This window comes from Marmota marmota, unplaced genomic scaffold (assembly GCF_001458135.2).
Source record: "Marmota marmota marmota unplaced genomic scaffold, marMar, whole genome shotgun sequence".
Lineage (NCBI taxonomy): Eukaryota > Metazoa > Chordata > Mammalia > Rodentia > Sciuridae > Marmota > Marmota marmota.
Window position 1 is genome coordinate 3,931,848 of NW_025999977.1, and position 23,126 is coordinate 3,954,973.

Here is a 23,126-nt window from a genome sequence, read left to right on the forward strand (position 1 = left end):
AATTTTTTTTTTTTTTTTTTTTTTTTTGGTACTAGGTATTGAACTCAGGGGCACTCTGCCACTGAGCCACATCCCTATCCCTATTTTGTATTTTATTTAGAGACAGGGTCTCACTGAGTTGCTGAGTACCTCGATTTTGCTGAGGCTGGCTTTGAAATCGTGATCCTCCTGTCTCAGTCTCCTGAACCGCTGGAATTATAGGTGTACACTACTGCACCTGGCCAATTTTATATTTACCATAGCTGCCAGTGTATTTTACCTTTTGTTTATTGTCTCTAAATTGATTCTTAATCCACAATAAATGTAGCCCTTTTATCCTTTTTATCCCATATTGACTTAATTTTTAATAGTATTCAAGCATAGATTGTAGCTAACAGCATCCTAAGAGTTTAGACTACATTTAATAGGTTCTCCTTAAGAGCTTTCCTTTAAAAAACTAGAACAGACCAGGTGTGGTCCACAGTCCTCTAATAAATAGCCATGGTTCTACAGTTACATCATTGCACTTCTTAAAGTACTCTTTAAGAACTACATTTAAATTGAAATGTTTGAGTAGTCATAAGATGTTCTGTATATTTGATGAGCAGATATATCATATTTTCCTTTTAAAGATAGAGAATTCATTCAGTGTTTTAATTCTTTTCGTATCATGAAAAATACTTTTTAATCATTTTAATCATTATCCCCTATGTAGTACAAGCACACTTAAAATTTTGATATGAATGATTATGGAATATCTTAAAATTGTGTCTTCCGAAAGTCACTTAAGTGAGACTTTAAAGAGGTAAAACTGATATGTGTTCTGCAGAAATCAGTGTTGCATATTTTAGGATGTAAATTGGAAAAGATTCTTGATACAAGGTAGTGTTCTGTATTTGTCTTTGCCCTTGCCTGAAAATGTAGCATTTTCCCTTACATGTTTATAGGAAAATGAAGAATTAGACTGGAATTTACTAAAACCAGATATTTATGCAACAATTATGGACTTCTTTGCATCTGGCTTACCCCTAGTTACTGAGGAAACATCTTCAGGAGAAGCAGGTAACATTGCTTATGTTGAGTAATTAATATTTATCTGTTTTTAGACTTTCATTATTTTGTTCACATTTGCCTTGATTCAGAAGTGATAAGAATACAGATTTTTAAAAAAATTTTTAAAGATGTTGATGGGGGGCTGGGGATGTGGCTCAAGCGGTAGCACGCTCGCCTGGCATGCGTGCGGCCCGGGTTCGATCCTCAGCACCACATACAAACAAAGATGATGTGTCCGCTGAAAACTAAAAAATAAATATTAAAAAATTAAAAAAAAAAAAAAGATGTTGATGGATCTTTATTTTATTTATTTATATGTGGTGCTGAGAATTGAACCCAGTACCTCGCACATGCTAGGCAAGTGTTCTACCACTGAGCCACAATCCCAGTCCCAGGAATACAGATTTTTATCATTTAATTTGTTTAGCTCTGCAACCAATATTACAGGGGACCAAATTTTATATGTTTTATTCATCATTTTTAAAAATTTGTGTTTAACTGAATCTATTATACAAAACTATAATTTTCAATTATAAAAATTTTGTACTCATAGAAAATAGTATAATGGTCATTCAGATTTAACAAATGTTAACTTTTTGTGTGTGTGTGATGCCAAGGAGCAAACAAATATTAACTTTTTGCCATTGTTGCTTGAGATCCATTTTAAAATAAGATATTTATAAAAATACAGCTAATGCCCTTAGACTCCCTCTCTTTTTCCTTCCAGATATGTGTGTATGGTTTGTTTTTATATTTTTACAACACACATAAGGCTGAAGGAAATATATAGTATTGTTGTTAGGTGGTTTTTAATATTTATTTTTTAGTTGTAGTTGGACACAGACCTTTATTTTATATGTGGTGCAGAGGATCAAATTCAAAGCCTTGAACATGCTAGGCAAGCCTCTACTGCTGAGCCACAACCCCAACCCCTATAGTATTGGTTTTTGATCTTAAACTATAAGCAACTTATGGTTTACTACAACTTGCCTATTTCATAGAATATAATATTTTTTAAATCCATTTCAAAAAAGTATCATTCTAGTTTATTCGTTTTAAGTGCTGGATAGTATTCCATTATGTGAATAAACTATAGTTAGTTTGTTCCTTATGTTCAAATGAATTGTTTGTACTAATTTCTGTTACAAATATTTTTGTAGTAGCATCCTTATACAAGTCTTGGAGAGTTTTTTTCTAGAGTATGTTCCTAGAAGTGGAATTGCTGTTATCATAAATGCTAATTGACATGCATATGTCTTCTTTTTATTTTCTTTTCTTTTTTTTCTTTTGGTGGTGGTGGTGCTGGGGATCAAACCCAGGGCTTCTTACATGCTAGGCAAGTGGTCTACCACTGAACTATGCCCCTGGCTCTACATTTGTTTAAAATCAATATGTTAAATATAAAGTATTGTCTTTTTAAAATTATATTTCTTGGGGCTGGGGTTGTGGCTCAGAAGAAGAGTGCTCACCTAGCATGCATGAAGCACTGGGTTCGATCCTCAGCACCACATAAAAATAAAAAAAATAAAGGTCTTGTGTTCACCTACAACTAGAAAATAAGTGTTTAAAAACAAATAAATAAATAAAATTATATTTCTTTTATTAATACTGAGCGTGAAGGTTTTCATATGTTTATTAGGCACTAAGTTTCCTTGTCAGTAAGTTTCTTGTACTTTGTCAAGTTTTAAAAATTTGAGTCATGTCTTTTTTTTTTTTTTCCTGGTACTCAGGATTGAATCCAGGTGTGCTTTATCACTTAGCTACATCCCCACGCTTTTTATTTTATTTTTTTATTCTGAGGCAACGTCTCACTAAGTTGGTTAGGACCTCATTAGGTTGCTGAGGCTGGCTTCAAGCTTGTGATCCTCCTGCCTCTGCCTCCTGAGCCACTGGGATTACAGGTGTGCACCACCATGCCCAGCTAAGTCATGTCTTTTTGATACTGATTTAAGCAGAATTTTTAAAGAATTTTGGGGTATTAATTCTTTGTTATGTATATTCATGACATATAACTTCTTCCTAACCGTAGCTGGGATGTAGCTCAATGGTAGAGCTCATACTTACATTTCATCCCCAGCACTGAAAAAAAGAAGACATCATAAACAAAGTGAAGAAGACCTGCCACGTTTTTGGTTTTGTTTTAATTTGCTTGGGGTTGAACCCAGGGCCTCATGCATCCATGCACTTTACTATTGAGCTGCATTTTGAGCTCCTGGCTGTGTTATTGATGAATACATATATAAAGTGTATATCAACTTGAGAGTGATTTGACTACATATACCAAAATTAAAGTACAAACCTAGGTCTGGGAATTTAGCTCAGTGGTAGAGGGAGTATAGAGCAATGCATGTCGTATGATCTCATCTGTGTCAATTTACATATGTAAATGAAAATGTGTCCTAGAAGAATTTACACCAAACTAGACAGTGACTGTGAAATGGATGATGATGAATGAAACTTAGGTTTGCTGATGAAAGAGACTTTTAACTTTATTTATATATATATATAGTATTTATATTTTGTATTTATTTTAAATAAAGTATTTATATTTTGGGGTATTTAAATATATATATATATATTGAAGTACCCAAAGTTAATGTTATTTAATATTAATTATTATTTATGGAGTTGCCAGGAATCTAATGTTTGTTATAGTATAATATGAATTATCTGCATTTTTGGTTTTTCCACAGGTAACTAAATTTCTCTCACAAAGGTGAAAAACTCATAGAAAGGCACGAATGAAGATTAGTATAACTCTACAAAATAAAGCAAAAACACAATTGAAACAAAATGAAAAACCAACTTTTTACTCAGATTTATACAATGTCAGAAATTTCTAGGGCTGTGGTTGTGGCTCAGTGGTAGAGTACTTGCCTGGCATTTATGAAGCACTGGGTTTGATCCTCAGTACCATATAAAAATAAAGATATTGTGTCCACCTAAAACTAAAAAAGAAATTTAAAAAAAAGAAATTTCTAAAAGGCTTTTGTATTAAGTGTGACTATATTTTTGAAAATCACTAAATTGAGAAGCTGAAGATATAACTTATAAAATAGATATGCTTTTTTTGTCTCAAAATTCAGATAATCTATATTCTCTGCTACTTCCATCTACTTTCAAGAATGATAAAAGTTTTCAAATTTACTGGCACAGAAATCAAGCCCTAACATAATTAGCAGATCAAGGTATTTCAGTGTACTTGACACTAAATGTTGAGTTGATCAGTATACTTAATTTTTCTTTAGAGAACCAAATGAATGATTCTCTTTCTTTTTGTTCAAAATCAACTATGTCACATTACCAAGTTACATGTTTTATGTTTTTAATGATCCATGAATTTAAAATCATGCTGTTTTAATACTTGTACCTGCATGGATACTAAATTTCTACTATTGATTTTTTAAAAACTCAATTGTTTCTAGGTTCTGAAGAAGATGATGAAGTTGTGGCAATGATTAAGGAACTGTTAGACACTAGAATACGGTATGTTCTCTTCTCCCACCTGAATTCAAATGCTGCAGAGGCCATTTTTTATTTTAGAAATGTACTTTTAATTGTCCATGAGATTACAGTAGAGTTCAAAATTAAGTATAAGTGCCAGGTACTGTGGTGCACATCTATAAGCTCAGTGACTTGGGGGTGCTGATGCAGGAGGATTGCAAGTTTGAGGTGAACCTCAACAATTTGGTAAGGCCCTAAGCAGCTTAGTGAGACCCTGTCTCATAGTAAAAATTAAAAAGGGTTGGGGATGTGGTTCAGTTGTTGAACACTCCTGGGTTAAATCTCCATACCAAAAAGAAAAGTACAGATTAATGTAAACCACCATAGGCAACTATAACAATTGAACTTAAACCCCATACTAAGTTAAGATTCTTTATATTCACTCAAAAATTTAAAACAATCTATTAAACATTGTGGATGAAGAAATTTCATTCACACCATTTAGGTTTGATGTTGCTATAATCCTCAGATTTCTTAAAAGTTAAAGGACTTAATGTTATTTGGAAGGATTGTGAAGAGAGAAAGGAGTACCTGTATTTTAGGCCATAAAGAATTGCCCATAAAGAATAAATTTAAACAAGTAGAGAACAGAAAGTGGCCTGCTACTTTTGCTCATAAAAGGCTAGTAGTTCAAAAAAATTTTTTTAAATTTATTTGAAGGTATTAGAAAGCTGCCAGAGCAACCAAGATTTGAAATGCCACGATCCTGTTGAGAAAGGAAGCTCACTGCAGCTTTCCTTGGGGCATTTGCTGGTTCTTGGTATAAAGCCAGGTATAAGAAGCCGGGCAGAGACAGTTGCTAAGAAACAGAGAAGCTATTGAGTTTCTAGAAAATGTGTTTAGATGAGAAGACAAAAATTAAAATTTTAGGTTACCAGTGAAGTCTTGATTTGAAGGGCCAAGATCCCAGAGAACAGGGACACTAAGGAAAATAAGCTCTATGTAGTTAATAACAATGTATTGTATTTTTGAAAATCACTAAGAGTAGATTTTTAAAATTTTTTTAAATATTTTTTTTGGTTGTAGATGGACACGATGCCTTTATTTAATTAATTTATTTTTTTAATGTGATGCTGAGGATTAAACCCAGTGCCTCACACATGCTAGGCAAGTGCTCTACCACTGAGCCACAACTTTAGCCCCCAAGAGTAGATTTTAAGTATTCCCACCACAAGTATGATGTGAGGCATGTGTTAATTATCTTGAGTTAGCCATTCTGCATTGTATACATATTTCAAAACATCATGTTGTAAACTATAAACATATGTACACTTCATCAACTAAAAATAACTAACTTAAAATAGTGGAAGTAAACCTAACACTCAGGTTCTTCCTGGATGGCACCTGCTCATTCTTAGCTGTGTAAGGTAGAGGCTAAGAAGTCAAATAAAAGGCAGTTGGGAAGCAGAGTTAAGGCAGTTTTATAGTGCTGGAGTAGGAACAAAGACTATGGTTTAGGATGTGAGCTTCAAGAAATATTTAGACTCTTGATTGGGCTTTTGTATGTGTGTATGTGTGTGTGGTGCTGGGAATTGAACCCAGGGCATCAGGCATGCTGGGCCAGTACCTTACCACTGAGCTACAACCCCAGTCCTTGGTTGGGCTTCTGGGAAAACTAGAGCCTTGAAATGGGGCAAACCATGCTTACAGAACTGTAGTCCAGTATTGAATTAGTTTAATTCTATTAGACTGAGATGTTGCTGGAAAATATGATGAGTCCTTTCTGATATAATATAATCCTGAGTTGCTAGTATCCATCATTCAGTCAAAAATTACTAGACATACCTTGAAACCAGACCAAGAAGAAATAAAACAAAAAATTAAAAAAAAATATGTCAAGATCATTGTATTGTCTTGAACAACTAATAAAAAAAAACAGTAGATAACTCTAATATCTAGGTAACCTAGATATTAGAGTTATCTGCTGGTTTGAACTGAGGGCTTTACTCAGGCTAGGCAAATGCTTTACCACTGAGCTACACCCCCACGTCTTATAAATTAAATTTTATTTTATTTTGGTGCTAGGTATTGAACTCAGAGGGACTTTATCATTGAGCCACATACCCAACCCTTTCTGAGACAGGGTCTCGCTAAGTTGCTGAGGCTGCCCTTAAACTTGCTATCCTTCTGCCTCAGCCTTCTGAATTACTGGATTACAGGTGTGTACCAGCATGTCTGGGCTCAGACCTTTTTAAAATATTTTGGTTTGAGATACAGTCTCCTAAATTTCCCAAGCTAGCCTCAAACTTACATCCTCCTGCCTCAACCTCCCAAGTGGCTGGGATTACAGATGTGCATCACCATATCCAGCTGAATTTGTTCATTACATTAATGAGCAAAGACAATTTAAAATGTTTTTATTAAGAATCTTTTCAATGTCATGTACAACCAGAAGAATGAGAAGTTGTACTCCATTTTATGTATGATGTATCAAAATTCTTTCTACTGTCATGTATAACTAATTAGAACAAATAAAAAAAGAATAAAAGAACCTTTTCAAACTTACACAAAAAGTACAGGAAAGTGGAGAAAGTAGCATACCATTAGTGATTTCTTTGGGGGCTTTAAAAATTATCTGTGGAATGACTATCCCTTGTTGCATTATAAATATTTTAAGACACACCTTACATTGTTAGTATGTTAATCTTATCAACTGAATAACTTCTTTTCATTTTTAAAGGATGTAGAAACTAAGTTTTGCAAGATGAAAATAATTTTAGAGACTGGCTGCACAATAATGTGAACTAAACTTAAAAATGGTTAAACATAAAAAATGAATTCCATGTGTATTTAGACACTTTTTAAAATTTTTCAGTGCTAGGGATCAAATGCAGGGTTTTACATATGTTCAGCAAGTGTTCTACCACTGACCTACATTCCCCAGCTCCATAACCATAATTTTTATTTTTTTGGTGTATTATAATTATACGTAATAGGGCTGGGGATGTGGCTCAAGCGGTAGCGCGCTCGCCTGGCATGCGTGCGGCACGGGTTCGATCCTCAGCACCACATACAAACAAAGATGTTGTGTCCGCTGAAAACTAGAAAATAAATATTAAAATTCTCTCTCTCTCAAAAAAATAATTATACATAATAGATTCATTGTACATATTTATACATGCACACAATGTAACAAATATAATTTGATCAATTTTATTCTCTAGTACTTACCTTTTCCCTTTCTTCCTGATTCCCTTCCTTTTACTAGTCTCCCTTCTGTTTTCATGAGACCCTACCCACCCACCTGTTTTTTTCCTTTTTTTTAACCCTAGCTTCTGCATATGAGAGGAAACACAGGACGCTTAACTTTCTGAGTTTGGCTTATTTCCCTTAACGTAATGCTCTCAAGTTACTTCTGTTTTCTTGGAAATGGCATAATTTCATTCTTCTTTATAGCTGAATTAACTTCATTAAACTCCATTAAGAGAGAGAAAATAAAAAGATGTAAAAATCTATAGCATTCAAAAAATGAATAAGAGAAAGCCAAACAGATATCAGACAAAATGTGCCTTACAGCTTAAAACATTACTATACATAAAGAGAGATCTTTAATTTCTATCAGGAATATATACTAACCTAAAACCCTAATAACATGTTCTCAAAATAAATGAAGAATATTTGACAAAACAAAAGGAGACATAGCTCACAATCATGATGGGAGACTAACACTGTTCTCTGGGTAGCAAATAGAACAACACAAAAAATAATCAGTTAAGATAAGAGAGTTTCAAACACAAGATTAGCAAAAACTTTGCCCAAATTGTTGACATATATAGAATGCTGCACTCAACAGAAATATTTATTCTTTTCAAGTGTACAGGGGACATGTACTAAAACAGACTACATGAGGGATCATGAAGCAACCCTTAAACAGATTTCAAGGATTGAAATCATTGAAAATATTGGGGGGTTTGTGGGTCTTTTTTTTCCATGGTGATTGAACCCAATGCCTTATGCATGCTAAGTACATGTTGTACCACTGAGCTACACTCCAGCCTGAGAATATTGTTTATTGACTGCATTAGGATTAAATTAGACATCAGTTACTAAAACATAATGGCAAAACCTCCATGTATTTGGAAACTAAGCAGTGCTTTTCAAAAAGACATGTGGATTGGGCTGGGGCTGCTCCTCAGTGGTAGAACAAAAGAAAATATGTACATAAAATTGAGAAAAAAAACTATATCAATCAGACTGCAGTAAAATTATGACTTTTTCTTCATCAGAAATGTAATTTACAGTGAAAAGACAAAATACAGAATAGAAGATAATTATATAATATATATATAATATATAATTATATATAATAGAAGATAATTATAATTTATGACAGGATATATAAAGATCTTCAATTTGGCAAGAAAAAGATAATCAGAAATTGGAGTAGGCACCTTACAGAAGACAATAACCAAATGGTTACTAAACATGAAAAAAGTGTTTTAAACTTAAACCACAATGAAATAACACTAAAATCCACTAGAATGGTTAAAATGATGGACACTAGCTGGTGGGAAAGTAAGTTTAAAACGGTGTCTTTCAGTGTCTACTAAATACTTACACTCTTGACCCGGCAATTTTGCCTTTGGATATGTTCTAAAAGACATTTAAAAGAATCTTCATAGGTACACTATTTATAAAAGCCAAAAATTGGTATTAACCCAAATGTCCATCAACATTAGAATGGATAATAAATTCTAGCATATTAACTTAATGGAAAACGATGCAGCAATGAGATTGAATAAACTACTACTATACTAAACATGAATGAATCTCACAAAGAGAAAAAGAAGCCAGATACAAAAGAATAAAATCTCTGTGATTTAAAATAGAATTTATAGGACTGGGGATGTGGCCCAGTGGCAGAGCACTTGCCTAGCATGTGTGAGGCCCTGGGTTCAATGTCTACCTCTGCAAAAAAAAAAAAAAAAAAAAGGTTATAAATTATAAAGCTGAATAACAGGTAAAACTAATCAGTGGCAACAGCAATTAGAATAGTGGTTAAATTTGATTAGGAGAGCAATTAGAAGTAAAGGGGAACTTCTAGGACACCAGTGTTCTGATTCTTGTTCTGGGTGGCAGTTACAATTTATGTGTTTATTTTGTGAAAATTTGTTGAATTGTACATACATGATTTATGCATTTTCTGTATTAATGTTATATTTCAATGAAAAGTTTGCCTGAAGAAAAACCAGAAGCCTCCTCCTTTGTCAAAGACGTGAACGGGTCTATCTTAGGTCATCACAATACTTACTAGGAAATTTCACATTTTAAATGCTTAAAGTTTATTAATAAGCAGCAAAATTAGATGTAATGAGTAAATATTTGTATGAATGAATTTTGGCATTTTATTTGCAAGTTTAAAAAATTAAAACTAGAAATAAGACTTAACCACAATTATTGTTAACTATTGTAAAAGTTACTCTAACTTTGTGAAGTTTACCAATATAAAATCTAAGTATAAGCTGTATTAAATTTTTCCAGTAAAAATTTCTGTTCTTTAAGTGTATCACCAATACATCTGTGATCACAGGCCAACTGTACAGGAAGATGGAGGAGATGTGATCTATAAAGGCTTTGAAGATGGCATTGTACAGCTGAAACTCCAAGGTTCTTGTACTAGCTGTCCCAGTTCAATCATTACTCTGAAAAATGGGATTCAGAACATGCTGCAGTTTTATATTCCAGAAGTAGAAGGTGTAGAACAGGTATTTTGAGAGTTTGGATTTAATTTTAAGATTCATGGGAAAAGAAATCTATGACCTGACTCTTTCTTCAAGGGCAAGATCTTTGCAATTTCTGTGACTTAAAAATTTTTTATTTTATTATTCATTTGTTTAATCATTTTATTAGATAAATAAATAAAATTATTTTTATTTTATTAGAGCATTATAGTATTTGGGTTCATTTTGACAAAATCATACATGTGTGGCATTTGATTTCAATCCCCTATTCTTCTTCCTCTACTGATCTTCCTTTCACTTATTTATTTATTTATTTATTTATTTATTTATTTATTTATATTAGTACTTTCTACATATACATAAAGGTGAAATTCCCCAAGGTATGTTTATACATGCATATAATGTAATTTTGTTAAAAACCATTCCTTATTTCCTTCTCTTTCCTGTCCCTCCTCCCTCCTCTTCATCTCCTTCTATTCCACTGATCTTCCTCCTATCTTTATGATATTCAATCCCAGCCCCCCTCTTCTTTTCCTTATTTTGTTCTAGCTTCCACATAGGAGAAAAAGCATTCAACCCTTGGTTTTCTGTTCTGGCTTATTTTACTTAGCATAATTTTCTCTATTTTCATGCATTTACTGGCAGATTATTTTATCCTTCCTTATGGCTGAGTAAAACTCCTTTGTGTGTATGTATGTGTATGTGTATATATGTGTGTGTGTGTGTGTGTGTATTAATTACATTTTCTTGATCTGTTCATCCATTGATGGACATCTGAGTTGATTCCATAATTTGGCAATTGTGAATTGTGCTACTGTAGACATTGAAGTGGCTGTATTGCTTTAGTACGCTGATTTTTAGTTCTGTTGAATAAATACTAAGGAGAGGAAGAGCTGGGTCATATGTGGTTCCATTCCTAGTTTTTTGAGGAATCTCTACAGTGCTTTCCATAGTGGTTGTACTAATTTGCAAGTCCCACCAACAATGTATGACTGTACCTTTTCTGCCACATCCTCACCAGCATTTATATATTTTTTGTGTTCTTGGTAATTGCCATTCTGACCAGAGTGATGAAATCTTAGGGTGGTTTTGAGGTGCATTTCTCTGATTGCTAGAGATGTTGAATATTTTTTTATATATTTCTGACCATTTTTGTTTCTTTTTTTGAGAAATGTGTGTTTTGTTCTTTTGCCCATTTATTGATTGGGCTATTTGTTTGATTGGTGTTAAGTTTTTTGAGTTCTTTATACTCTGGATAGTGTCCCCTATCAGAGGAGTAGCTGGCCAAGATTTTCTCCCATTCTGTATATTCTCCCTTTATGTTCTTAATCACTTCCTTTACTGTGCAAAAGCTTTTAATTTGATGGCATCCCACTTATTGATTCTTGGTTTTATTTCTTGAGCTTTAGGAGTCTTGCTGAGAAGTCAGTGCCTGCACACCTATATGATGGAGTATTGACCCAATGTTTTCTTCTAGCAGTTGCAAGGTTTCTGGTCTAATTCCTGAAGATTCGATCCATTTCAATTTGACTTTTGTACAAAGTATGAGAGAGGAATCTAATTTCACTCTTCTACAGTAGGATATCCAGTTTTCCCAGTATCATTTGTTAAAAAGACTATTTTTTCTCTAGTGTGTATTTTTGGCACCTTTGTCAAGTATGTCAGATGGCTGTAAGTATGTGGGTTTTTTTTCTGTATCTTCTATTCTGTTCTGCTGGTGTTCATGTCTATTTTGTTTCTGATGCCATGCTGTTTTTGTTACTATAGCTCTGTGGTATAATTTGAGATCAGGTGTTGTCCTACATCATTTTTCTTGTTCAGAATTGTTTTGGCTAATCTAGGTTTTTTCTTCTTCCAAATAAATTTAAGGACTGTTTTTTCTAGTTCTGTGAAGAATGACATTGGTATTTTGATGAGGATTGCATTGAATCTGTATATTGCTTTTGGTATTATGGCCATTTTGATGGTATTAATTCTACCTATCCAAGAACATGGCAGGTCTTTCCATCTTCTAAGATCTTCTTCAGTTTCTTTCGTTGGTGTTCTGTAATTTTCATTGTAGAGATCTTTCACCCGCTTGGTTAGATTAATTCCCAAGGTTTTTGTTTTGTTTTTTCAGGTTTTACTGATTTCTTTCTCTACAGAATCGTTGGAACATAGGAAAGCTGTTGATGTATAAGTGTTGATTTTTGTACCCTGCTACTTTTCTGAATTATCAGTTCCTGAAGTTTTTTGGTGAAGTTTTTTGGGTCTTCTTAGATAATAGGATCCTGTCATCAGCAAACAGAGATAGTTTGACTTCTTTTCCTATTTGTATCCTTTTAACTTCTTCTCTTACTCTGGTTAGAATTTTAAGAACTATATTGAAGAGAAGTAGTGAGAATGGACATTGTTGTCTTGTTCCTGGTTTGCTAATATTTAATTTTATATTGGTCTGTAGTTTTCTTTCCTTGTTGTGTCTTTCTCTTGTTTTGGTGTCAGGGCTTTACTAGCTTTATAGAATGTATATGAAGTGTTCCCTCCCTTTAAGTTTCAGGGAGTATTTTGAGAAATGCTGGTGTTAGTTCTTTAAAGGCTGGTAGAACTCAGCTGGGTATCCATCTGGTTCTGGATTTTTCTTTGTTGGAAGGCTTTTAATTGTTGTTTCAATTTCATTACATGATATTGGTCAGTTTAGGTTTTCTGTATCTTCCTGGTTCAATTAGAGCAGGTCATATGTATCTAGAAATTTGTCATTATCATCTAGATTTTCCAGTTCATTAGAATATACATTTTCAAAATAGTTTCTAATGATCCTCTGGATTTCAGAAGCATCTATGGTGATACCTCCTTTTTCAACTCTAACTTTTTTTTATTTGGATCTTCTCTCTATCTCATTTTTGCGGCAGGGGGATTGACTAAGGGTTTATCAGTGTTATTTATCTTTTTGGGAACCAGATCTGTTGCACTGATCCTGTGTATGTTTTTATTCTCAATTTCATTAATGTCAATTCTGATCTTAATTATTTCCTGTCTTCTACTGAGTTTGGAACTAGTTTATTCTTCCTTTTTAGGGTCTTGAGCTAGAATATAAATTATTTATTTGGGATTTCTCTATTTTTTTAATGAAGGTACTCAATGCTATAAATTTTCCTCTTAGAACTGTTTTAATATTGTCCAAAGATTTTATTTTGTATGTCTGTTCTAATTTGTTTCTAAGAATTTCTTGATTTCTTCACTTATTTCTTCTGTGTTCCATTTTTCATCTAAAAGAGTATTGTTCAATCTCCCTGTGTTTATGTTGTTTCTATTATTTTTCGTGTTGATTTCTAGTTTCCTTCCATTGTGATCTGATGGGATGCCTGGGATTATATCAATCTTTTTGTGTTTGCTAAGACTTATACTGTGACCTAGAATATGGTCTGTTTTGGAAAAGATTCCATGAGCTGCTGAAAATAAGGTAAATTCAGCTGTTTAGGGGTGAATGTTTTGTAGGTGTCTGTTAGGATCATTTGATTTATAGTATTACTAAAGATGGTGATTTATTGATTGATTTTATGTTTGTATTACCTATCAATTGGTGATAGGGTATGTTGAAATCACCCAATATTATTGTAATGGAGTTTATCTGGGATTTAATGTCAACAAGTATCTCCTTATAGAACTGTTCCCTGTACCAGGTATAGTGGCCTTCTTTGTCTCTTCTGATGAATTTTTGCTTGAAATCTGCTTTGTTAGATATAAGACTAGCTACTCCTGTTTGTTTTGGGACTCATTTGGGTGAAATATGTTATTTTCCATCTTTTTACCTTCATCCTGTGGGTATCTTTGCCTATGAGGTAAGTTTCTTGCAAACAGCATATTGTTGGATCCTGTTTGTTTATTGATTCTGCAAATCTTGGTCTTTTAATTGGGGAGTTGAGACCATTTACATTCAATGTTATTATGGATATTTGTAGTTTTCTGCCATTTTTAATTCATTTGCTATAATTAATTCAGTCTTGATTTTTGGTTACTCTTCTAGTGCTCTTCATCTTAAAATTCATTATTTTAGAAGTTAACTTTGGTGTCTACCGTGTGACAGGCACTTTCACAAATATTAACTCATTTAATCCTCTAAAGTACATTAAATCATTCCCATATTGTATATAAGGAAACAGAGTCAGAGATCATGCTGCTGCTCTGACTAGAAAAATTCTGAACCATCATGCCATTGTATAGATAACTTTTTGAAATCTTTAGTTGAAGGAGCTCTACTACATCATTTATCTACTTCGTGTTCATTTTCTCTCTCTCTCTATCTCTCTCTCTCTTTAAATTTTATTTTATTTTTATTTTTTTGGTACTAGAGATTGAACCCAGGGTCTAGCATATACCAGGCAAGAGCTCTACTATTGAACTACATCCCCAGCCCTAATTCTTGTTCTTAATAATGCAAGCAAGGAAATCATCAAGGAATCATACTTTATTGTATGGTAAAAGAGTACTAAGTAGGCTTATAGAGCTTTATCTATAACACAATGTCAGCATAATTTTTCTGCCTTAACATGCCTAAAAAATATAGAACAGCATCTTCTCAGCAGTCATGGTGATTTTTACTGCACTGATTCTCAGCCAGGAAGTATGGGCTTTATGGAAAGAAGTTATAAAGGAGAAAATAACATTTTGAAATTTGAGAAAACTTCTCAAATAATTCTGTACTCTAGGGGAGAGGGTGTTTCCTCCCAGCTTCTTTGAGTAGTAATAAGAGATCTGAGTAGTAATAAAATCTGTCCTTTTGGTTCAGTATATGCCATCTTCTCTTTGAAGTTCTTGTCACACCTCTGCTTGAAATTTAAAACTCCTTTGGTCCAAAGCTGCTTTCTGTGTGTCTGTTTATGTGTAAGTTACCTGAGAGACTAGAAGTCAGCTCTAGGTCTTCATATTTCTCTGCAACAATTAACCTGTATCTTACAAACACCCTTTACATGGTTTGTATTAAATAAGTACTTGGGAATAGTATTCCAAACTTAGGGATAATTCTGCCTAAAATAGAATTGATTTACAAAATTCTTTGGAGTGGGTGTTGTTCTGATTGGATTTAAATTATTAAATTCCTTGCAAGTAAAATATCCATTTCTATTCAACCCAAAGGACAAACTATCAGATAATTCTTTTGCCATTGTTTGTCACTTATCTCAGATCAAAACCAAATTCATCAAGACTTTATAGCCATTTACTCTTTTTTTTTTTTTTTTCCTTTTGAGATTGGAGTCTCACAATGCTGCCCAGGCTGGTCTTTAATTCCTGGGCTCAAGCAATCCTTCTGCCTCAGCCTCCCAAGTAGCTGAGACTACAGATGTGTGCCATTACACGTAGCTCCTCTAGTTTTTTGTTTCTTTTTTAACTTATTTTTGTTCTTTTTTCCCCTGTATGCCTTTGTTTTTTAAATTGCATTTGTTGACACTTCGGTGGCTTGACAAGAAAAAAGGAACAGGGGCTGGAATTGTGGCTCAGTGGTGGAGCATTTGTCTACCGTGTGAGGCACTGGATTCAATTCTCAGCACTGCATATAAAAAAATAAAATAAGAGTCCATTGAGATATATATATATATATATATATATATATATATATATATATATATATGAAAAGGAACATTTTTATTCCTTTGTCTAGGGTGGAGTGATGAATTGACTGTTGGATTGTAAACTTGAATTGGCAGTAGGTGTGGTGGTGATAAAAAACACTCATGGATTTATATAGTTCTTTTCCTCACCAAAGGAGTTGGTCTTTCTTATCTGAGTAATATATTAGCTCATCTAAAGATATTCACCTTTTCATTTATTTTTCTGTAAGTATTTATTTGTATTTTTTTCACTAAAAATCTTCATTTTTAAAAAAGTTGAAAATGAGGGGCTGGGGATGTGGCTCAAGTGATAGTGCGCCGCCTAGCATGCATGAGGCACTGGGTTCCATTCTCAGCACCATATAAAAACAAAATAAAGATATTGTGTCCAATTGCAACTGAAAAATAAATATTAAAAAAAAGTTGAAAATGATTTTTTATTTGAATCAGACCAAAATAATTAATTAATAATATGGCTTTTTTTTCTTACTTTTTTAAGGGATTCGTTTTTCTTTTTCATTTTGGAGATACTAGGGCTTCATAGGGGTCCTCTACCATTGAGCTACACCCATAACCCTTTTTATATTTTAAAATAGGGTCTTGCAAGTTGTCCAAGCTGTCCTGAAACTTGTGATCTTCCTGCCTCAGCCTCCTGAGTAGCTGGGATTAAAGACCTGTGCCATTGCACCTGGCTTCTAATAATAGTTTGATTTACCTCCTCAGGAAATATTTAAGTAAATAAGACACTTTTGGAAAAAAAGACAAACAATTATTTATTTTAGTCTTCTTCTTTTTTTTTTTTTTTTTTTAGACTAAGGATGGAACTCAGGGCACACATATTGGCAAGCACTCTGCCGCTGAGCTAAATCCCCGACCCCATTTATCTTGGTCTTATGAGATATACCAGTTAATCATTTGTAGTCTTAGCACAGTTGAAACTCTGTTACTGGAAACCTTTTTTGAAGCATGGAAAAGAGACCAGTGCTTTAATTAATCTGTACACATTTTACTATGTCAGGTTATGATTTAAACTTTGTTTTGGGGGGATGTTGATAGATTTCTTCTTATTGGATTGCCATGTGTTGTTATAGCCTATATCAGAAAGGAAAGTAATATTAAAATTTGGAAAATAGCAATTTCTAAACCTTTTCTTTATTCTTAATTTCTTTCTCTTTTTGGTTTTAGGTAATGGATGATGAAGCAGATGAAAAAGAAGCAAACTCACCATAAAATAATCTAGCATTTCTTTGAGTACAACAATTGGACTTATTGATAATATATACCAAGCTGTTGTTATTAATATGCTAAGGAACTTGAGGAGTAATAAAAAATGCCCATTCCTCAGAGAATGATATATAAATGTTGCATGTTTGCTTTACCTCACATGAATTATTTTTAACATCCTGAGTCATCTTCTGTACACGTGGATTTTGTCCAGGGATATTTTTATTTTTGTTCCTCATTTCTCATGGTGCCTTCTTTGCTCAGTATATGAAGCAGTGTTTAAAATACGTTTTTCCCCATCTGATTTATTTACAGTTTTTATACAGAAGTAAATAAGGAGAATGTTTTTAAAATATTCTAAAATGGATTAACTTTTTTGTGAGACATCTAAAACTGTTTAATGGTTCTGGTTTTAAAATGTTATCTGGCTAGTAGCCACCAGTGTAACAGCATATAACTTCTTGATGAAAGACCAAAAAATGTTTTTATATTACAACTTTAAAAAAATCACATTGGAAGCTAGGGATATAGTTCAGTGGTAAGGCACTTGCCTAGCATATTTTTTTTTTTTTTGAGAGAGAGAGAGAGAATTTTCATATTTATTTTTTAGTTTTTCGGCAGACACAACATTTGTTTGTATGTGGTGCTGAGGATCGAACTCGGGCCGCACGCATGCCAGGCGAGCATGCTACCGCTTGGGCCACATCCCCAGCCCCTTGCCTAGCATATTTGAAGCACTGGATCTGATGCACAGCACTACAAGATAAATAAACAAACTGAAAATTCAAGGACTAGACACACTTTCAACTGGTTATAAGACAGAGCTGAATTGAGAGAAACTGCAGAATCTCAGAAAAAAGGGAGAGAGACTGCTTTGGTCTTTCTTCCATTATCTTCTGATTCAGAGAGCCATACATTATTTTTAAAATGTAAAAGCTGTATTAGTTAATACTAGTTTCTGTGTCATGTCAGAAATTTGAAGTTATTTCTTCACCACAGGAGTTACTACTGTTATAGCCAAAATAACATATTAGCCTTCCTTTCTTTTTCTATAGTAATTCAGAGATAGAAGTTCACCAAAAATACCAGGGAGGTGGTGGGGAGGCAAATAGCAATGATACATTGCATTTACAGGGATTAAGATAGATTTGGAGTGTAACCATCATTTGACCCAGCTATCCCCACTCCTCAGTTTATACCCAAAGGACTTAAAAACAGCATACTATTCATAATACCTAAATTGTAGAACCAACCCAGATGCCCTCCAGTGGATGAATGGATAGGGAAACTTTGGTGTATATACACAATGGAACATCACTCAACATTAAAAGAGAATAAATTCATGGAATTTGCAGGTAAATGGATGGAGTTGGAGAATATAATGCTAAGTGAAGTAAGCCAGTCCCCAAAAACCAAAGGCTGAATGTTTTCTTTGATATGAGGATGATAACTCATAATGGCAATGGTGGGGGAGCATGAGAGGAATGGAGGAACTTTAGATAGGGCAAAGAGGAGGGAGGGGAAAGGAGAGAGCAAGATGGTAGGAATGACAGTGGAATGAGTTAGACATCATTACCATAAGTACATGTATGAAGACACAAATGGTGTGAAAATACTTTGTATACAACCAGTGACTTGAAAAATTGTGCTCTGTATGTATAATCTGAAATGAATTGCATTCTGCCATCGTGTATAATAAATTAGAATAAATAAATAATTTAATAAAGGAAAAAAGCAGGAAGAACTCTTTAACAGTTGTGAATGTTGGGAATTAAAGTTTTTATTTTTGTCTTTTGGTTCATAGGACCAGATGGTAAGGTTGGAGAATTTATTTCCTGGGCTATTATAGATGAATTCAGGCAGGACACTGGATATTACTTTGTAAGCTACCTTAACAAGACTTTTACTTGAGGCTACAAGAAATTAATATTTTGAGAGAAAAGTTATTAAGAAATCTTAGATATGGCCTAGAATAAGTGACTAAGTGGGTGGAGGATTTGATTATTAGAAGACAGGAAATCATGAAATGGAGAGGGCAGTATATTAGAAACATTTCCTTACACAAATTAGCAGCCATGAAAAACAAGGAGGAAATGTGAAGAAATAACATTGTAGGCATAAGGAGCAATGCATTCAGAATCAGAGGTATGTATTTGGGAACTGGAAAATGCTAAGAATGGCTTAAATGTAAAGTAGATGTGCTTAGCTAGAAATGGTGCAGAAGTAGCAGTGGGCAATGTGGAGAGTGCTGCACAAAGTCCTGGTTGCCAGCCCAACATACATCCCCAGTACTTGCTAAGAGAGGCCCTTTTAGTTACCAGTTCATGGTAACATGCCCAGGGAAGGTAGGTCCTGCCTTAATCCCAGGACATAGGTTACAGTTAGTCTAACACAATCATTTAACACTATTTCTCATTGTCAGTCATTACTGTAGGGGTAAACGTATGACCCAGCCTTGGCCAGTGAGCTATAAGAAAATCTGTTGTAGAATTCTAGAAAGATTTCCTAATTTCCTTCCCTGCTTAAGTTAATCTCTAGAAAGAAAACTTATTTCTTTGATTCCCAAAGCGGTGACAATCAACTTGTAATCATAACAAAATAAACAAAAATATCAGTCCACTGAGAATGTCACAGACAGAAAAAGGTGGGGGGGATCCTTAAGGCTATTGTTGATCTTTGATCCAGGCAAGCAACCAACCACTTTCAAAGTTTTATCATGAGAGATAATATGTATTTCTTGTAACCACTGTAATGGGGTATTCTGTAACTTGGAACTGATTACATTTTAACAGAGGACTCATTCAGTTAGCAATTAATTTATCAGGTATAGTTTAATTAGGTAATAGTTTTTATTTTTGAACATTTAAATTATACTTGGTCTCCCATATGATCCCAAAGAAAGAATAATAATTATTAGTTGTATTTAACTAAAACAAAGATAGAAATTAAAACCTCCCAATATATGTAGTATTTTTACATAAAATATTCTTGAAAATACTATAAATCTAGGACTTTCCAATAGATAAAACTAAGATGATTAGTCAAGAGTAATTGAGGGCCAGGCATTATGGCACATGCCTGTAATCCCAGCAGCTCAGGAGGCTGCGTTGGAGGATGGCAAGTTCAAAGCCAGTCTCAGCAACTTAGTTGAGACCCTGTCTCTAAATGTTAAAAAAGGGGGGGGGGCTAGGAATATGACTCAGTGGTTAAGCACCCCTGGGTTCGATCCCCCATGGCGGGGGGAAGTAATTGAAGATTTTTCACTGATCAAAATTAGGCTGAAGCCCATACAAAATGATATGACCATATGGGAGCAAAATTCATATGAATAGCAAACTTTTATGAGCATTTACTAGGTGATAGGTGCTGATTAAGCACCTAACATTAATGAAGTTACTCAATCCTATTACATAGGTAACTTCCTATTTTGTTCCTATTTTTATAACAGAGGTACAGGGAGGAAAGGCACATTTTCCATTGCCGTGTGTGTGTGTGTGTGTGTGTGTGTGTGTGTGTTTTGGTGGAGGTTGCTTTTGGTTTTATTTGTGGTGCTGGGAATTCCACCTAGGGGCTTGCACATGCTATGCAAGTGTTCTTCTGAGCTACATTCCCAGATCTTTTTATTTTTTTATTTTAAGGCAGAGTCTCACTAAATTGCTAAGGCTGATCTCAAACTTGCAATCTTCCTGTCTCAGCCTCTCGGGGATTGCAGATGTGTGCTACCACACCTAGATTCATTGCCCTATATCTTAAGTAGAAAAGTCAAGAATACGAACCCTGACATTCCAGCTGCAAAACCTATGCACACTGCTCTATACTACTCTTCCTTAAGGGTATTGGACCCACATACCCCTCCTGAGTATTCTTACCTCAGGGAAGGCAGATATGCTTTCCACGCCTTCAGAGGTGCTTTCTAGTGGACAAGAATTAAATTAAATTAAATCTCTTATTTAATCGAGAACCACAGTAGGCATAGCAGTGGTATGTGCGGGGAGGTCCATTTTTTATGCAGGAATATGAAGTTGGCTACTCTGTAGTCCAAAGGCAATCTGCTTCCCTCTTGGGAAACTCAACTTGATACACAGTTTCTCTACATCCAAGTTGCCTAATATTATGTTCAACTGATGTAGGAGACATCTTTTGTACATTCTTGGTGTTCCTTTATCATTCTTTTAGCAACACTTTGCTCTTAGCTTTGAAAACAGAGCAGTCTACCCACAATATTCTGCCTTCTTTGCTGGGGAAGTGGCAAACACTGTAACTATCCTGAAGCAACTTTTATATCTTCTGAAAGAAATGTTATAAAATAGCACTTTTTCTCTTCTTAAATTTCTAGTGCTCTTTCAGCAGCTTCCTGAATGGTCCACCCCTTAAGCTGGGTCTAACTACATCCTACAGGACAGAAATAGTAGGTTAAAGATAGGACCAGTTAATCTCATGGTTTTCAATTTGTTAACTTTCTTGGCAGAAGAATGGGTTTCTTCCTACCAGAGCTAGAGAACTCTGCTCCAGCTTCTGCCTGCTGGGAAAATTTGGAGCTACCCTGAATGGGAGTGTCAGGGAGAGAGTCCTACTTCTGGTTGGATCAGTAGCCTTTGTCCTCAGAGGATGAAAGGGGCAATCAAGCCATGTTCACCTGATGTAGTGGACATCTTGTTATATTCTTGGTGTTCCTTCTGCATTTTTTTAGCAACACTTTCCCCTTTGCTTTGAAAAACTGAACTGTCTAATCTCAGTATTCTCCTTCTTTGCCCCACTGGATTGATTGGAATCCTCACCTGAATATATAAAACAAGGATAGAGACACAGCTTCTCTCTTTCTCCCCTTGGACTGTGTAATCTATACAGATATGATTCTGAAGTGGCTTCAGTGCCATTTCCCTGTCCAAGAGGCCACAGAGACGTGGATTTCGACAACATTGAATCCTTACAAGACTTTTTGTGTTCCTAGGAATACATATGCCCAAAGCTGTTTCTCTCCCTGTCCTTTCCAATTACATTAGCTGATAAATACCTTCATGTAGCTTGAGTGGGTTTCTATTATTTGTCATTGAAAGCTCTGCATATTAGAAATTTAAAACAAATAGATACATTCAACTTGGTGGAAGTCAATAAGATTAGCATTGGAGGTGTTTGTGTGTGTGTGAGTGTGTGTAAAATATAGAGATCATGTATACACATGAGGAATTGTCTCACAGTTGGAAAGGCTAACAAATCCAAAGTCTATAGGGTGGGCTGTCATCTGAAGGCCATCAGCTGGCAAATCTTTCTTGGGGCAGTTAGTTTTTTGCTGTTGTTGTTGTTTGATTGGTTTTTGTTTTTGTTTGGTATCAGGGATTGATCTCAGGGGCACTCAACCACTTAGCCACATCCCCAGCCCTTTTTTTTTTTGGATTTTATTTAGACAGGGTCTCACTGAGTTGCTTAGGACCTCACTAAATTGTTGAAGCTGGCTTTGAACTCACCATCCTCCTGCCTCAGCTTCCTGAGCTGCTGGGATTATAGGCATGTGCCACCATGCCCGACAGTGTTTTGTTCTTTTAGGACTTTCTACTGACTAGATAGAGTTCACTTACACTATGAAGGGCCATCTGCCATCTGATTTAAGTTCCTCTCTTCCAAAAATACCCTCATGGAAACAGCCAAAATAAATGTATATCTGATCACTGTAGCCCACCCAGGCTGGCACACACATTTAACCATCTCAAGTCCACCCCTTATCAACTCAATACCCGTATGCATCTCCTTAAGCCTTACTCTCCAGATAGAGATGATACAAAGGTCACACTTCCACCTAACATGGTATAATTGTCCTGTACAACTCTTTGAGTGATGTTTACTCTTCCTTCATCTCCTGTAACCTAAATACTAATATGTAAAATTAACAAAACTTCAGTCTAAAATAAAGGTAATATGTCTTACTTATATCACATATAAGAGACAGGGGAAAACATCTGATTATGTATATTAATATATACACATATATATGAACACAAACATTACAAAATAAGGAAGAAATATTAGGAAAATTAGTTTCACTTCTGTAACTGGCCAGATGGTTGCAGCTGGGTTTTTTTTTTTTTTTTTTTTTTTTTTTTTT

General features: G+C 34.5%; 2 protein-coding genes across 3 annotated transcripts in view; both read left to right on the plus strand.

Annotated features, from left to right (window-relative positions):
* Positions 1-17,156, plus strand: part of Nfu1 (NFU1 iron-sulfur cluster scaffold) — a 43,349-nt gene extending 26,193 nt beyond the window's left edge. For both annotated transcript variants that reach the window (XM_015479571.2, XM_015479572.2), the window contains exons 5-8: positions 927-1,041; positions 4,458-4,518; positions 10,067-10,241; positions 16,988-17,156. In XM_015479571.2, coding sequence (XP_015335057.1) covers positions 927-1,041; positions 4,458-4,518; positions 10,067-10,241; positions 16,988-17,032 — 396 coding nt within the window. In that variant the 3' untranslated portion in view covers positions 17,033-17,156. The remainder of the gene's footprint in view (positions 1-926; positions 1,042-4,457; positions 4,519-10,066; positions 10,242-16,987) is intronic.
* Positions 9,399-23,126, plus strand: part of Gfpt1 (glutamine--fructose-6-phosphate transaminase 1) — an 84,768-nt gene continuing 71,040 nt past the window's right edge. Inside the window, exon 1 of the mRNA XM_048804188.1 lies at positions 9,399-9,420. Coding sequence (XP_048660145.1) covers positions 9,414-9,420 — 7 coding nt within the window. The 5' untranslated portion in view covers positions 9,399-9,413. The remainder of the gene's footprint in view (positions 9,421-23,126) is intronic.